This window comes from Larimichthys crocea, chromosome VI (assembly GCF_000972845.2).
Source record: "Larimichthys crocea isolate SSNF chromosome VI, L_crocea_2.0, whole genome shotgun sequence".
Lineage (NCBI taxonomy): Eukaryota > Metazoa > Chordata > Actinopteri > Sciaenidae > Larimichthys > Larimichthys crocea.
Window position 1 is genome coordinate 11,429,379 of NC_040016.1, and position 14,622 is coordinate 11,444,000.

At 41.5% G+C, this 14,622-nt stretch overlaps 1 protein-coding gene across 1 annotated transcript in view; it reads right to left on the reverse strand.

Moving 5' to 3' along the window:
• The window catches only part of ca16b (carbonic anhydrase XVI b), a 92,368-nt gene that overhangs the window by 12,185 nt on the left and 65,561 nt on the right, over positions 1-14,622 (reverse strand). The window contains exons 7-13 of the mRNA XM_019262508.2: positions 14,241-14,398; positions 12,881-13,073; positions 7,640-7,824; positions 4,513-4,621; positions 4,356-4,405; positions 3,511-4,249; positions 2,471-2,609 (exon numbers count right to left, since the gene is read on the reverse strand). Coding sequence (XP_019118053.1) covers positions 2,471-2,609; positions 3,511-4,249; positions 4,356-4,405; positions 4,513-4,621; positions 7,640-7,824; positions 12,881-13,073; positions 14,241-14,398 — 1,573 coding nt within the window. The remainder of the gene's footprint in view (positions 1-2,470; positions 2,610-3,510; positions 4,250-4,355; positions 4,406-4,512; positions 4,622-7,639; positions 7,825-12,880; positions 13,074-14,240; positions 14,399-14,622) is intronic.

Here is a 14,622-nt window from a genome sequence, read left to right on the forward strand (position 1 = left end):
CACAGAGAGAGAGAAAGAGAGAGAGAGAGGAGAGAGAGAATCGCTGGCAGTGAGCAGCTCCTGGAAACAGTCTGAGCTGACTACAGGGAACAGGTAAACAACTCATAGCGACACACAGCGCGGAGCCAAATTTAGCTCTTTATTCTCACTGAAGACAACTAAGCCAAACACAAATTCTCTCTTCAGGGCAATGCACGCCTCTTTTCAAGAGGTCCCACTTCACTTTGAGGACGACAAAATCAACTTAAAAGCTGCATTTTTACGAGAAAATGTGTGTGATCGCTGCTCAGTACACAGACGTCCATGTGAAAACTTTTGACGTTCATTATTCAAAAGGTAATTCCAGTTATTTAAAAGCATTTTTGCACCTCCTGTTGGAAAGTCCCAGTGGGAAATTTTACACATTTTAAGATTCATACACCTTGAAAAACTGCAAATCAGTACTCTGATGACATGAAGGTAGCCGTGATCTTTAGAGAATATCTAAATTATTCCAGGAATATTACAGCTTTGTAAAACATCACTAAAAACATCCTACATTGAAGCCATACCTCCCTGCAATTAGTGTGAATAAAATAAAAAATCATCAGTTTTTAGGAAGTTCATAAAAACAGACATGGTGTGTAAGTGAGGAGTCTTTAGGGTCACGAATGCCTTGCACATCCTCTCTCAAGCCTCGACTCCCTCCTCATACACACAATGTAGACTAATGAATGAATATGAAAAAGACCCATGTTTCACCCCGGTGCCAGCATTTCCCAAATAATCCTACCTGTACTTGATGCAGAGGAGGGAGCAGATGCTGGTCATTCTTTATGAGAAATGGAACAAAAATAATAATAATAAAAAAAAGACTTCACTGCATTTAAAAGATAGACAGATAGAGATAGAGAGAGAGAGAGAGGGAGAGAGAGAGAGAGGGAGGAATAGGTGAAAAACAAAAAAGGGAGGAGAGTCGTCGTCCCCTCCGTCCGGTTTGCGTCACAGCCTCTCAATCTAATGGCTCCCTGTGGGTGCAGATGTGGTACAGCTAACTAACCAGCATAGTTGACACCTCCTCCTTGTTTCTCTCCCATGGTCTCAAAGGAATATTTTGCTCTTGAGGAAATGGAAACTAGGATAAAATAGGCTTTCTGAATGGCTGCCAGTTGTAAAACAAAGAAAATTAAAAAAATAATAACTGCAGAGTAGTATCCAATTTAAACAGCACCGAGTCACAAAAACACATAATGGGATTTCTTTCAAAGTTGAACATCTGTGAGTTTTAAACAAACACCTCGAGCCGCACAAGCTGCCAGATGTGTTCTGTAGCACCAGCAATTAATTCCACTGTAGACTGACTCATGACTTAAGATTAACAGCAAAAATGCACAATAAGACAAGGGTATTAAACTTGATCGCATATTTTTACATAAACACAATAATCAAATGGATTGGGATATTAAGTTGTTAATGACCAAGACAACTGCGAGCAGAGGAACTCTTTGGCTTTAATAGCAGGACTGTCACCAAGAGATACCGTGGAGCACGAAGAGTAAAGAGAGTGTGAATGGGTTGATTTCATCTTCCATCATGGTCCTTTCCCTGGGGGAAGCAGCCATTGTCTGCAGACTGTCAGAGTTGTCACAACAACAGCTGTGATGGCCATTTCTAATCTCAAAGCAGCCCTTCGCTTCTACTCAAATACCTCAGCGCTCAGTAATTCATCCACCGACTGAATCCGCTACAGTCATCTTGTTTCCGACTGTCTGTTTGTTTTTTTTTTAACACCTCTATGGAGCTGATAACCAGGCTGTTATTTATACAGCACTCTTATATTATCTGACACCACAGAATGCCAGTGTAAAATGTTGGCCCGTAAACATTTGCTGTAGCGAAATCGCACTTAAAAATATCAGAGAAAGAGAATTAATGAAATGCATTTTACACATTTCAAATCAGACTGTAAATAAAACAAAATTTAAATATTCACGGGACCAGCTGAGGAAACGGCCCATAGTGCGATTTGTAACTCATTAACCATCCCACATGTGCCAGTGGCCTGGCCTGTGTAATTACTGGGGCTCCAATAGAGCGGCTGGAAATTAGCCCAGGAGATGAATACACAGCTGGGACCCCTGCTGGCACTGCAGGACCTTCAGGTCTCCTGACCCTCAGCCTGGTGGGTGATGGGCTTGATGTACAACGTGCAAGCAAGCTTTACTGCCAGGCTGCTTGAGACTAATGCACACACATGCATCAAGCAGACACATCCAAACTAGATGGCGCCTAAATGTAGAGCAGACTGACTGGGAAATCCAGACATGCGTGTCATTTAACTCAGTGAAAAAATGTTTGACCAGGGTTGGGGTGGGTGTGGGGCGGCACAATTTTCATTCTCCCGAGGGAGGTACCAGTGATACCCTTATCAAGATGAGGCATTAGAAGCAAAATTTCCCTTCTGGAATGAGGTTAGGTATGTTGAACTCACCTCCAGTAGACCATCACTATCAGCAGCATTATGAGGCAGAGCAGAGTGAGAGCTGACACCACGACCAAGGGGACGATCCACACCATCCTGCCCATACCGGGGTGAGGGGCTCGGGTCACGTTGGACAAGACGGTCCTGTCTGGAAGGTAACACATGCACATGGATGCTTAACACACAAAAAAAAAGAATATTCTAGTGACTTACACAAACTCATTTGCAACTTTAAAGTACTAATGAGTAGGATTTCTGTGAAATTATTGCATGTTTCAAATCAAAACTCTGGTGGCAAAAGTTTTGTTGGTGTTGCATGCAGCGCTATCTGCCAAATTATCTTTTTTGACGCTTCCACTGGGAGTCGTTAAAGTCTGAAATATTCAAATTCTAGGCTTTAACCATTATATTTATTCTTTTTATTTTTATTTTCAAGCACACAAAATGGTCTCAAGAGAAAAAGTATTGATGGATATGATAAACAGTACTAGGTCCAAAAAGAATCAAGAACCAACACTAGTCCCACCTCAATATTTAGCTTAGTTTTTGGAGAAGCCTGTAGGGTACAATAATCCACTAGGCCCAGAGTGATAAAACAAATACATTACTCTTACCACAAAAAACAATTCACTTGAGACTGATTATGATAAAACCTGATGGCGAAAAAATAAAAAACTGACAAAAACAGTCTTTTAAAGCAAACTCAAAGGAATTCTTTGAGGCAGAACCCCTGTGGCAGACGGCTCACTTCTGCCTTCAGGCCTCTGTGTTGTAGTGACACAAAAGCCTGGAGCTTTACCTTTGACTGAGATGGTAACCAGTGTAGTTACTGTCTTAAATCAAGTTCTTTGTTATGCTAAACTGGGCTCCACAACTGTTGGCAGTGTTGACAGGATTCTGCATTGCAGAGAAGCCTTGTCTTGTATCATAGCTGACAACACAAGAACAAGCCTCGCCGAGAATTCAGATGGGATTTTTTTTCTGTTTGAGAAGGGATGTGAAAACTGAAACTTGTCTCATATGTGTGTGGGAGAAAGAGGTCTGCTCACCAGTGTGGACAGAGAAAGGCCAGATTCCTTTCCCATCAACAATGAACGGGGGCAGCGTGGAGCTCTGGGGTATCTGCATCTCTGCACTGTCATTACGAGGCTCCTGAGTGGAGATGGCATTTACATCTGTGGGCTTCTCTACGTGGACCAACTGGTCATCACGGGTGCTTGCAGGTACTGTGGTGCCTTTGACTGTCGGCCTTTCTTCTCCTTTCTCTTTGGCTGTGGATGCAGGGGTGGGAATTAACGGTTCTTTGACCACGGTGCTGTTTGCTTGCTTTTCCTCATTATCAGGTGCAGTCTTGTTCTTTTTCTTCTTTTCAACCTCTCCGTCCTCCTGCTCTTCCTCTTTCTCCCCCTCCTCTTCCTCCTCCTTGCCCTCATGTGCAGCTTGTTTCTCCTCAGATGGGGTGTCTGTATCGGAGCCCTGTGGCGCCGCCTGCTCAGTGCTGGACTTTGCAGGCGGGGCGGATGGACGGGTGGGGTTCTGTGTGGCTTGGGGCGCCTGTGTGGGCCAAACAGAACTTGGCAACGAAGAGATGACCCCGCCGCCTACGCCCAAGCCTGCCAGTAAGGTGCTCGTCACAACTGACGCCACTGTGGCCTGGCTGCCACTAGAGGAGGGGCCCATCCCTGTTGCCATGGAGACTATGGAGAAGTGGATGCCAGAGGACGTCCAAGTGGAGGAACCAGAGCTGATGGGAGCCATGTCTGCTGAGGATGCTGGGGAAATTGTGGGCTGAGAGAGGCAGACAGAGAAAAAAACTGGTTAACCAACAGAACCTGCGTGAATGTCACTAAAACACAAAAAGAAATTTGGCACTGCCAACTTCTGGTCAACTCACCATCCCAGTCTTCACAATGCGAGAGCCTTCAAATATTCTTGTTGTATTCGCTGAAAAACAGACAGGCAAGCGAGCATTTAAAAATCTATCACGTCTGACAGGCAAAAGAGTTTAAAAATACACAATGAGTCAATGGCTGCAGGCTTTGACCAGGTACCTCTAAACAACAGCGTTTGGCTGAAATCACTGCGCAGGTCATGCTGACACACCGCCTGCACTCTGAACAGGTACAGGACGTCAGGGGACACGTTAGTGATGACTGCTTTCTGTAAGAGAAAAGATGCATACATACATACATACACACTTAGGACAAGTCGAAAAACACGCCGTGCATGATGTGTGAATGTGTTGATAAAAATACTGAGGAGACACATAACCTAAATTGAAAACCTGAAAGTTCAATGCCATTTTAAAACCTCCATTCCTGTCTAATTTAATTGTATTGTGCAGTTTGCAGATGGCTTTACTTATATTAAAATGGCCCTCGGAACGGATGGTTGATTGCCTTTGGTATTGCAGAGCTAGTATTGCTCGAAAATAATTCTGATAAAAAGGTGTCCAAAGATAGAAACTGAAAATTGAAATGGAAATGAAGTGAGCAAAATAAGACATACTGGCAGGAGAGAGAGAGAGATAGAGAGAGAGAGGAGTGAACAGAATACTGTCAGTAAACGACTGAAAGACTGTATTAATGGGGTGTAACTACATAGAGCACCTCATGGACACATTCATCGTTCTCCATTTGCAATGAATGTCTGATTACAAACTTACAAAGCTCTTAAACAGAGCATGAAGGTGAAAACATGAATGCAACAACAAAATGCATCATTTATATTAATCCTTGATAAACAGTCAATCTATAATAAATGTTTAAGACAGCTTTGCACAATCTTTAGAAAATAATTCTCACCAATCATTTAATTGCATCATTCAGCTTGCAAGGCTACAAAAAAAGTCATTTTTTTATGCCTAAGCTCTATGCCTAAGCTCCTCAGGAAAATCATACAACAGTATGGCGGATAACAGAATATTCTCTACCTTCCTGTGTCCCTGTCAAGACCACAGAAGATAGAAAATGAAGACTACACTGTAGAGATATGACAGCTCCACCAGAGGACCTCAGGGAGCAGCGTGGCTGATAGAGTTAAAAGGTCAGAACATTCAGCTCGGGGAGGCTGGATGTAGCGGGTACACTTTCTTTCAGGCGGACTGAAATTGCGGCGAGATGGTGTCAGTGTTTAACATTATACAGAAGTGTCACGGCTGGTTTCTGAATAAGATGCAGAGAGGTGGCGCTAAATGAGATTAGAATTATTTAAAAGGAGAGGATATAAATGTAAAGTTATGCTGAGGACAGCATTAGTCCAGTCTTTAGTTAAAGATCTTCTCCGGACTAGTTTTTAAGCTGCACGGGATAATATTTTGCGCCTGATATGGGTTTTTCACACAAAACTTAAAATTACCTGAGTAAAATCTTCTCTCAAATATTATACATTTCATTTTTGTTCCAGTCTGCACACCACACTTTAAAGCTTCTGGGAATGTGGCCTGAAGTAGTGAAAATGCATGTATGATATCAAAGTTGAGTGTCTCATTTAGCATCCACAAAAATCTCAGTACTCCCTCATGGTTACTGGCACGGAAGCAGAGCTATGTACCGCTGTGGACCGGGGAGCAGCGGAGTGTCTTTTAGATGAATATCAGATTAAGTGTGCACTATATTTAGATTATTTTCACCGCTTTACATTGTCTTCAGACAGTCCTCTCCGATGGGGAATTGACACCACTATCTACACTCTCTTTAAAGCCACCAGGCCACATTCCTTTTACAAAAACGTCAATTTTATCAGAATATTTTCACATCTCAATTGGTAATTTGAGGATTTATATCGGCCAAACCAGAGCTCGATTGGCCTATATAAACTGATTAAGATAGGATTGTTGGAACAGTAGGAAGATGCTTGGTGATTTTAATTCTGTTTCTGATGCATTTGAATGAGTTAACCAGGCAATTAAGTTCATCTTAGTTGGGCAAAACTTGAATTGAGAAGGTGTATGCTTGTATTTTCCTTTCTATTTTCTTTCTTGACAGTTTATGAGTTTACTTTTTACACTAAACATAGCATAAGTTGTTCATGAGTCATTTTCTCTCAGCTCCGGCTGACTTTGAGGCAGATTGTGGGACAATTGATATGGATTTTTATTTACGATGGGCTCACAGACTTCATCGTATAATAAATGTCTGCGCATGACTACGACCATGATAATATTTCGTATCTGGATAGAAAATTGAACAGCTCCCCACCCATGACAATGACAAATGTGTTTACTGGAACGCGGCACCAAGTAGGTGGTAGTACTGACACCAGGGAGCTGACCCCAGGTCTATGAACCAGTGTGTGAGTGTTTTGCCCCTGAACTGTTTATATCTAAAGAGACAGCCATACAGACTGTCAAGACAGCTGGGGGTGAGTGGGCTTTAAAGAGATGCACAGCTGGGTGTTGGATTCCCACAAATGGAAGATATGTTTCCAGGGAGAAGAATACACTCCATAATGTGCAAAAGAACAACCCTCTAGGTATGACCTCCTGCAGGGGGTAGGGGGGGATATATATTTCTGTAGAGACAGTGAATGCTCAGATGGAGAGACAGTAAGAACTGAAGTGGCAACCTGATGCTTAAGGCGCACAAGCAGAACTGTATGATCACTGCTGTCAGAAACTTCACTGGGATCTAAAGGACTACACTTGCACAGTTGTCTGCATTGCTTGCTAAAAGACAGCGGTTTGTGTTTAAAGAGTTGCCTCCACTGCCTAAAAACAGACTGAATTATTGTGTTAGTTTGTAATAAAAAAGCTTATTTGATTTAGATTGGGTTTTTTTTTTCCTGAGCATATACAGACTTAAAAAAATAAACAGAAAAGGCCACAGGTGTATTTGTTATTGTCAGGACATTATGTTTGTATATCGGTTAGACCTGTCAGTGTGTGTGACAGTCCTACGTGTCTATTTTTAGACAGGTGAGTGACAGAGCAGTGTCTGGGCCCCTCATATCAACCATCAGCCAAACGCAGAGTTCATCACAACCTGTCACCTCGTCTTCACACTGTCACTGATCCAGCCACCCTCTGATCCTGCCAGATACATCTGAGGCTCTAAAAACCAATCAGCTGTTTTAAACCACATCCAAGAAAAAGACATTTAGAAAAAGGGAAGGCAAGCAAGCTGTCTTTGACCTTGTATGAATAGTTGTTAGACGTAGGTAGGTGATAATAAGACTCACCATACTCTGGTCCCCGGTCTTGGTGAAAGTCTTTTCATCTGCAACATCACGTTTCACCCAGCTGTAGGAGACCATGTAACTGGTGATGGGTGGGTGGTAGACGGTAAGGGGGCGTTCCCAGCTCACCATCAACGCTGTCTGATTCAGGGGCTGGATCTTCATGTTCACTGGGGCACTACTGCACACTGAAAAGCCAGAAATAAGAGGGGGAGTAAGATAAAGGTGAGGCATGAAAAGAAAAATGACTACTGAGAAAAAAAAAAGGGTGTCACTTTTCACCGTATGAATGCAGTTGTGGGGAAATAGAAAGCTGTGGTTGGGAGGACTGCTTGACCACATGTATTTGTGTCTGTCGATGTGTGGAGGCAGAATGCAGGTTGCCTTTTAACAAGCCTGTTATTGCTGTCTAATGCTGACTTGACTCAAAAGCAATTTTCACTTGAGCGTCCTCTAAAAGTGTAAGATAATACAGTAACTCAATAACAAAAACACTCCTGGAAGCTCGACTGGGGTCAGGCACAACCTCAGTCGTCAGTGCAGATTGTCAAGTCTGGATGCTTTTTTTTTTTTTTTTTTTTGCACTTTTTCATGCCCAACACTGCAAGAGAGGTAGAATGACAAACACCCAGGTGTAGTGTTAAGCATATGGTACAGATAATACTACTACTTCCTGCCTGTACGTAATTTGCAAGTTCCTGTCTGTGTGAAATTAAACAGGATGTATATGGGGAGGATGAAGGAAAACATGCGTGTCAGCCTCAAGGTGGCAGTGTAGGCTGCATCATGGAGATTTACCAAGGGATCTGTCAGAATGAGTAAGGGACAATCTGGACATGCTTCTCAACACATCAGGGCAACAGCAATCAGGAACCAGTGTCAACTGATTATGTGCACACAGAGTTTCTGTCAAATTGAAATTGTCACCACAGTTTTCCCCATTTACACAATGATGCTATGGTGCAAATGATGTACCCTGATATGTGATAGGAAGCCGAGGTGGAAGGAAATCATTCAGAGGGGCGCACAGGGGAGACAAAACAATAGCAAGAATATCTTGAGGTGTTGATGAGGTGTGACAGGTGTGAAATGTATTATAACCCGTCAGATGTCCATTGTCAACCTCAGTAGCTCAACAGAAGTCGTTTACCAACAGCTGAAGACATCATCGTGGTTTTACTGCCTACATGATTACTGGCATGGCAGTCATCATCCTTTTCAACGTCAACACTGTTGCACTAGCAACACCAACAGCAACAGCAGGAGGAGACGTGCAGTGCAACAAATACATATCTTATCGACAAATGTTTTCCACTCTGCAATACAACAGTGTTGTGATTCTCATTGCATTTTCTCTGTATTAATAAGAAACTTTATCGATCCAGGGCAGGTAATTTTATGAAAACCATTAGACATAATGGCAGATATGCAGCAAGTTAATTAGTGCTCCTCTAATTGCTCAATATTTGAATGAAAATTGGATTTTGTTGCTTCTTCTCCGATTCAACTTAAAAAAAATATCTTTAACTGAGACACATTTTGAATAATCATCACTGTTAGATGTACTTAACATGGTAGGAGCTCTTTAAAAAAAAAAAAAAAGCCTATTGTTTGCTCTGTGAATACATACACCATAACTTCCCAAAATAAGCCTCATAGTGGGTTTTCACCTCAGTCTGCAATACCACTCAGAGCAGAACATGAATCTTTCTCCTGGCAGCTTCCACCATAAAGAGGATGAATGGACTGTTGTCAACAAACAGCGGTTCTACTTCTTCTTGATGTACAATATGTTTAAAGAGGCCGTGTGCAGACACTGGAATTATTACAAAGATAACAATTTAATCGAAAACACAAAAATGATAGGATGACCGATATTAACGTCAACAATTGGCAAGAGATTAGAGTTATGTGTCGAGCCATCTGTAGGCTAAAACACAACTATGGTGACTATAAAGTGTGCCTCTCCTTACAGCTACCACCGCAGTCATAAAAAGGTCCAGTGTATAAGATTTAGACAGCTCTGTTTATATAGTTTGTCAGAAATTAAATATAATATTCATAACTACGTTTTCATAAGTGTCCAATGGCCTGAAAATAACCTTTTGTTACCCTAAAATGAGACTTTTATATCTACAGAAGCCATAAATCCACCATGTTACTCTGAGAAACTAAACACTGGCTCTAAATAGGCCTTTTGCATTTTTACACGACCACTGCAATGAGCAACTACACCGTCAGATGTTATTTAATCCCACACTGGTTAACATTTTAGACTTCACCTTTGACCCACCAATGACGATCCAGAATGAAGTAAACCCAAAGGTAGTATATCACACCAAGAGGTTACACTTTTAAAGCCTCTTTGCCTTCATGTAACAACCAGGAGCTTCGTGATTGATTGAGACATTTGCAGCGTCTTTTCACGCTGGAATATAACTTTTGACACAAAACAGCAAATATAAAACATACTGTATCGTTTTGTGGATTGGTATTGGTTTTTGTGGATTCTTTTTGTTACTTTTTGGGGGCTATCTTGCCGAGTTTTCGTCGCACAGTGATGAGACAAATATCTTTGTAATCAGCAGATTCTCTGCTTTCACGCGACGTTGGTGTGGTTTGGTTGTAGTGGTGAAATTAGCTGAAGCGCTCTAAAGTGGACATGCGCTGTTTTCATGCATGCCCAGATAATTGCTTGGGGATTAAACTGTGATCCGTTTGGGTAGCAATGCTTGGTAGAGCTTTTAGCTGAGTTTTTATCCCGGTCATTTTGGTATGCTACATGTTAGGAGTGGTGCTTCCTGGCAGACGCTGATCGTCTGTATTGTGCATGCACATCACGCTGTGCCCCGTACGGAGGACTTCCAGGTTGAAATATGAATATGATTATCGGTATGGTTTTAAATTTTTCATATCGTGCATCATTATTAATAATGCTGCTTGGATGAATGATTGGCTACCTGAGAGACAATGGATTGGCAAGTAGTAACTAACAGTTGTTGTGTTAAAAACATTCATCAGATAAAGGTTTTGCAATATCAGGATTTTATCTAGCATTATATTAAATAGATTTTAGTTTTGTACAGTAAGGTGAACAAAACAAGAAACTATAGCAACTAAATCCTAAACAGAAGAACCTCTAAATCAGTCTCCACTTGAGAAAATGGTTTGTATGCACACGGTGATATAGATATAGAGTATTAGAGCAAACACAATCAATATAATAAATACTGCCCTATATACTTTGCATCATTGCTGAGCAAACCATGAATCTCCAACATGTGTTTTACATCAGAAAAGGTTAGCTATGCACCTAAAATGGACAAACAAATTCCATGGTCATAAAAGCCACACTAATGGAATATTCAGCTAAGGTGTGGCCCTGGCTCTCACAATATTTACAAGCAAAGTCGTCATTTACTACTGTGCATAGATAAAATACTCCCCTCTCACCCCCCTCAGACGACCTTGACAGATGTCACCCCTGGAGATAAGACCGACACTCCCAGCGCCTCCCATTAAGTATGGATTCTTACATTTTAACACACAGTGAAATAGAAATGCGAGAGGAACAAAGGGAAAACAAGCAAGAGGGAGGGGAAGCGAGGAAAAATGGAGAGACACTGGGTCCACATTCATTCTGCCTACTGACATGCCACAAAAGCAATTTCACAACTTAATTTGTATGGGTCTATTTTAGCTATGCCACATATTAATGATGATTGCTGATCGGCCTTGTTAGAGTGCTCCAACTTCATCACAAGCATTCCCAATCAATTCTCCCTGCCAGACACCGACAACACCACTTTAAGGCGCAGCAGCCTTTCTCATTAGTCTCCATAGTTCCTGTACTGTTCTGTTAAAGCAGGCAGTGCAAGATGCACACATAAAAAGAGAAAGAGGAAGCAAAAATACTCTAAGTCAAGGCCTACATAAGGCCTATGCTTTGTATTAATGCATTCTTTGATATAAAAATGAGTTAGAATAATGAGACAATGAAACGCACTGTAAGCTTTATCCAAAATCCAAACAATTTCAAAAAACTGCCTTTTATTCAGATTGTGCTCTGTCAGTTATTTTTACCCCACTAAAAAGAAAGGTTACCGATTATATTCACTGACCCACTGATTCACATGGGTCCCATGAGTGGGTCGCCAGGCAGAGCATCAAGATGAGCTTCCTGAATTTGGACCTATCTCAGATTTCATGAATAATTTTCACTGCAGTCCATATGTTTTTGACCATGAAAGAAAATAGGGAGAAATAAATATAGAATGAAAGATAATATGCTGCCAGCACTTTAAATCACACATCGTGGATGATGCATCGTCACATAAGACTAAGAACACAAATAATATCTGCCAAAAATAATTAGGACTAATACCGTATTTATGGCACTCATATTTATCCCATGCTGATAATTTAGTAACGTGTTATTTTATCTCATTTATTCTACAGTAGTATGGGGGCATCACTGGACAATATTTGTAAGAGTTTGACAGTTTCAGCAGTAGTGTGGAATCCAAATGACCATTTCATAAACCTCTAACAGTGACTGTCCATGGCAGGCTTGTCAACGCGATTTGCATGGCACTCTAGTAAGACTGATACTTTGCATTCAAACAGTTTGAAGGGTGATGGGGTGTTTTTCAGTCTTCAAAGCCAAAAACAACACGGGGATAGAAGTGTAAGCTACAGCTGTAGAGGATGTATGTAGCAATCACGTGTGTCTTTAATATTGTTTTTTTTATTTAAGACAAGACAGTTAAAGTCAGGTAGACAAAACATTTTTAACCAATCCATGACTTTAACATTTACCTAACTAACTAACAGAATATGCACAACTTTTTTTTTCAGCCGGCAAAATAAAATAAAAAACTAACTAAATGTGCCACCATTATCACTGCAAACATGCAAATTTACCGTGCGAGATTCGAAGCTTGACAAACACAAGAAAAGTAACTAAGTGTGTTAGTGTGCTGTGCTTAGCCAATTAAGACACATTCTGAGGCTGTACTAGCAGAAAATAATCAGGTAGATGTGGATGGGATGTGAGGATTACTGATCTAACCTAGATTCTAAGCCTAGACATAATTTGTGTGAAGTACTAATAATCTACAGTCAACAGTAATATCAGTTGCCTTGCCCTCAATTTACAGTTGGCTGACTACTAAGCAATTCATAATAACTAATAATATCACTGTGTTAAACTAGTAGTGTTATACAACGCAGAAAACAGCTTACCTCTTGAAGCCTCAGTGCTATGAGGGCTTCCCACCATCTCCGTTAAATCTTTCTGCCATGCATCTTTCACGGCCGACTTAAAGACTTTCCTGTTGTTCAGGTCCTGCAGGGGCCGGAAGTTGTTCCTCAAGTACTCCACAGACTTGACGTGATCCTGTTGCTCTGTTGTGAAGATGGAATAAAAGGCCTCCAGCTAGATGGAAAGAAAGAGAGAACAGCTACTGAGGCAAATTTTAAGGCATTTGTTATCGTGTGTGTGTGTGTGTGTGTGTGTGTGCTGAACATAATATATCATGCAGAACTGCATTTATAGCCGCTCGCCAGCAGCTGACTGTTCACAAGAGCACAGTGTTTGTGAGAAACATTCACACCACAGGTACCAGCGAGCACGGTCCACAATCATCATCCTGGCTACCTACCGGGCTGTAACTTCTCAATGGGGCAAATTTGTGGCCATTGATTGCCATGAATGATCTCCTGCCGCGCGCTGTAATGACTACACATTACAGATACAGTGGAATCAATGTGTCCTATGCGTACTTGGAGAAATGAATTACAGGTTCATAAAAGATTATCTGCGAGCGTCACAAACATTGTGGCCGTGGTCAATATTCCTGCAGCAAAAGTCATTTCTGAACAAAAGATTTGTACTCCTGAATGTTGATAGAAATTCCACTGAGCCCTGCAGATTTCTACAGCACACAACGCTCTAGAGGATATGCAGCTGGGTAACCCAAGAATTGTATGTATAAAAGATGCAGCAAAGGACTGTGTATGGGATCAGCAAAAAGCATGGGGCATGATTTGGCATATATTATCTCTGAAAATCACAAACACCGTATACAGTTGGAGTTGTGCTGTCGAACAGCACACAAGTGAGTGATTTTAAATGCTGCGTTTTTCATTTAACACGTCAACACTTTAACTCTAATAATTCAGATCGACAGACATTTAAATTAATGAACATTTCTGCACTTGAACGACTTCAGCAGCGCGATAACCAGCCTCCTCATGAAGCGGCGTTCTATTTAAGACCCTATAGTCACTGTCTGAGACAAACATCATGATAAATACATAAGAGCCATCTCATGCGGCCATTCAAATACCAGTAATTGGCTTCCCCTTCCTGCTTAATCATCCACTATATAGGCAGTTGTGATTTCATATGCAGAGGAGTTGGGGAGGAACAAGGGAAAAAGGAATGGAGAGAGGAGCGGTTGATGGGGGGAAGAAATTGCTTATGCGTCGACACTGTGGGACAGCATGTGATCCACTGACTGCGTGCAAATGGAATCTGACTGTGCGTGGAGAATATAGCTGTCTGGGCATGTGTGTGTGTGTGTGTGTGGACTTAACGCACCTGTGAGTGGGACAGATACACAGGCCTGGAGAAGATGATCCACTCCACTACCTTACTGCAGGGTGGTGTGGTCAGAGAGCCGGTGTATCGGTAATAACTGTCCGCTGATGATGGCAGCAGATCTCTCAAGATGAATGACCTGAGGTTGGTCTCTTTTTCTGGATAAAAAGGAGGGGATAAATACTCGTCAATACACACACAAAAAAAAACAAAAAAACAAACAAAAAAACAATAAAAATAATATATATATATAGATAACACCCTGCATATCTTGAGGTACATTTACATTTGCAAGGTTGTTTCATTTCACTATCTCTGTGGCATTTTTACCGCTTTCCTGAAACCTCCATTCGTGGAATGGTGGTGACTGCAGTTAAAAGGC